This window comes from Tympanuchus pallidicinctus, unplaced genomic scaffold (assembly GCF_026119805.1).
Source record: "Tympanuchus pallidicinctus isolate F22 unplaced genomic scaffold, pur_lepc_1.0 scaffold54, whole genome shotgun sequence".
In the NCBI taxonomy this organism is placed as follows: domain Eukaryota; kingdom Metazoa; phylum Chordata; class Aves; order Galliformes; family Phasianidae; genus Tympanuchus; species Tympanuchus pallidicinctus.
Window position 1 is genome coordinate 9,480 of NW_026294774.1, and position 3,122 is coordinate 12,601.

At 49.8% G+C, this 3,122-nt stretch overlaps 1 protein-coding gene across 1 annotated transcript; it reads left to right on the forward strand.

Annotated features, from left to right (window-relative positions):
• Positions 1-1,598: 1,598 nt before the first annotated feature.
• Positions 1,599-2,558, forward strand: LOC128091904 (olfactory receptor 14C36-like). Its single transcript, XM_052705311.1, has one exon. It carries the CDS (start codon positions 1,611-1,613, stop codon positions 2,556-2,558), a length of 948 nt encoding a protein of 315 aa, XP_052561271.1. The 5' UTR covers positions 1,599-1,610.
• Positions 2,559-3,122: the final 564 nt, after the last annotated feature.

A 3,122-nucleotide genomic window follows, 5' to 3' on the forward strand; every position in this document is an offset into this window, starting at 1 on the left:
TTCCTGCTGGGCCTGGAATCCTGTGCAGAGTGCAGAAGATAATGACAAGTCAAGGCCATTCTCAGAGACACTCCTCCCAACATATGATAAATGCTTTCCTTCCTCTTAGGAAAATATCCATGTGACTTCATAGTTTGTGTTTAATTTCATGGGATTCATTATTCTATAAGTAGAAGCTTATGTAGCTCTTATTTTGTCTCATTTCCCATTTACTCAGTACCAAGATTCTTTTATATTTTGTTCTTAATATCAGTTTTCATATGTGATATCATTTCCTAATAATTACCAATCTTCCTGCATATTTTGCTCTTCAGAGCTGTTTTCATATCTTGTATTTTTACCTTCTCTGCACTCAGAACAGTGATCCCAACCTCTGTGTACTTAAATTTGATTTACAGAAAGTTGTATCTTTGCAGGATAAGTGTGTGTTCCTGCCTGCAGAAAAGGACAATAATTTCAGTTGGAGTTGTCCTTTGGGAGAGCAGAGGCTGAAAGCACTTAAGGAGACTGCACACTTAACAGCAGAATGAAGAGTACACAATTGGGGATTCTCATAGATATTTCATATTTCCCAGCTCCTGTTACGTTTCAGCCTCCAACTCTTTCCCCAGTGATAAGAAGAGGAAATGAACAATTCCTGCCTTATCTCTCCTCTTGCTAAGCAAGTTGTAAACACCCTATGGTACAGTGTATCTGTGATCCCCCTGCCCCAGGCAGCAGCTGTGGCAGCAGAAGGCCCCTGCCCTGCCCTGCCCTGCCCTGCCCTGCCCTGCCGGGGGGCTCCTTCCCCCCACACATCTCCCCACAGCGCCCTGGGCAGCTCCCCAGGCAGGCTGAGTGCTGAGCCTGGCAGGCAGCACAGTCCCTGCCCCGGCACACAGCCCCTGGGGCACAGCAGGACCTGCTCTGCAGGACAGCCCTGGGCACCCGGCTGCAGCCCCGACTGCACAGCCTGCAGCCGTCCTGGGACATGCAGCCCTCAGGGCTGTGCTCTGATACTTCAGCACAGAAGCCCTCAGCTGCAGCAGGTCTTTTTCATGATAAAGAAACAAAGTATATGCATCCCATTTTGCAGTGAGATATCTCAAATTTAGTGGTTCCTCCAGTAAAAGCCTGCAGTGAGAAACTTACCTTGTCAAGGGCTTTGAACAATGCTCCCTGCATGAGCTCACAGCCTGCTAGCATGCAATGCAGCCTTTAAACTCTCTTTCTTCTTCTCTTTGTCTCCTGTAGTTCATGCCCACAGCCAGTCTGCGTGGTGCACAGGAGCTGCTCCTTTGCACAGCTGTCTCTCTGCTGCGCTGCTTACTTGTAGAAGCTCCTGTGTCCCAGGAGCCCAGCCCAGTTCAGCAGCAAATGATCTGAATTCCTACTCTCCCTGGATATACCTATGGCTATCCTGAACTGACAGCTCCTGCAAGGCAGCAGGGTCATCACTGCAGAACGTACTGCATCTCATGAAATTAAACACAAACTATGGAGTCACATGGACATTTACCTAAGAGGAAGGAAAGCATTTATCCTATGTTGGGAGGAGTGTCCCTGAGAATGGCCTTGACTTGTCATTATCTTCTGCACTCTGCACAGGACTCCATGCCCAAGAACTGCAGATGCCCAACAGCAGCTCCATCAGCGAGTTCCTCCTCCTGGTGTTGGCAGACACGCGGCAGCTGCAGCTCCTGCACTTCTGGCTCTTGCTGGGCATCTACCTGGCTGCCCTCCTGGGCAACGGCCTCATCAGCACAGCCGTAGCCTGCCACCACCGCCTGCACACCCCCATGTACTTCTTCCTGCTCAACCTCGCCCTCCTCGACCTGGGCTGCATCTCCACCACTCTCCCCAAAGCCATGGCCAATGCCCTCTGGGACACCAGGCACATCTTCTACACTGGATGTGTTGCACAAGGCTTTTTCTTTCTCTTTTTCATATCAGCAGAGTATTCCATCCTCATCATCATGTGCTATGACCGCTACGTTGCCATCTGCAAGCCCCTGCACTACGGGACCTTGATGGACAGCAGAGCTTGTGCCACCATGGCAGCAGCTGCCTGGGGCACTGGGTTTCTTTATGCTCTGCTGCACACTGCCACTGCATTTTCAATACCATTCTGCCAAGGCAATGTTGTGGACCAGTTCTTCTGTGAAATCGCCCATATCCTCAAGCTCTCCTGCTCAGAATCAGACTACCTGAGGGAAACTGTGAATATCTATTTTAGTCTTTGTTTAATCTTTGGGTGCTTTGTATTCATTGTTGTGTCCTATGTTCAGATCTTCAGGGCCGTGCTGAGGATGCCCTCTGAGCAGGGACAGCACAAAGCCTTCTCCACGTGCCTCCCTCACCTGGCTGCTGTCTCCCTCTTTGTCAGTACTGCCATGGTTGCCTATCTGAAGCCCCCCTCAGTCTCTTCCCCTTTCCTGGACCTGGTGGTGTCATTTCTGTACTCGGTGGTGCCTCCAGCAGTGAACCCCTTCTTCTATGGCATGAGGAACCAGGAGATCAAGACTGCAGTGAGCAATACATACTTCAGCATCCGCAAGATGCATGCCAGCCTAAGATGAGTCTCACAGTAATTCAGAAATTGTTAGAACAATCTCTTGTTTCTATTTTTCTTCTTATTTTCACAGACATGACTTCAATTTAAATCCGTTATTCTTGGCATGCTTCATTTTTGTAGTGTTTTGACACTCTCATCTCATGTACCCATAGAACAAGGAGCTCTGTTGATAAGTACAATAAGGAAGCCAGCAGAAATTCAGTTGTCTGTGCTCCCATGTTTTACCACCTCTGAAACTGGAGGAGCGACTCATGTAGGCAGGAGTGGTGCAGGGTCCAGGAGCCCAGCTGCAACACAGAGCAGCAGCCTCACTGTCATTGGGCTGCCCCTTAATGCCCAGTGGTTCCATCCTCTCTTTTGTGTTTGAGTCATGGCCGCAGCTTCCCAGCTCCAATGGCCACAGAGAGCAGCACGATGTGGTCTTTGCAGTGCTGCTCTCTTCTCCCTTCCATCCCTCTTCCCCTTCCTCTCTACATCCTTGTGGACACACGTGGACCAGGAAGGTGGCTCTGGACTTTTGCCACCCTCAGCCTCTCACACCAGCCATTTCCAGCACTGACTGCATGTT

Bases quoted from the DNA above. Each gene is read 5' to 3' on its own strand.
- LOC128091904 (XM_052705311.1), top strand. From the start codon at position 1,611: ATGCCCAACAGCAGCTCCATCAGCGAGTTCCTCCTCCTGGTGTTGGCA.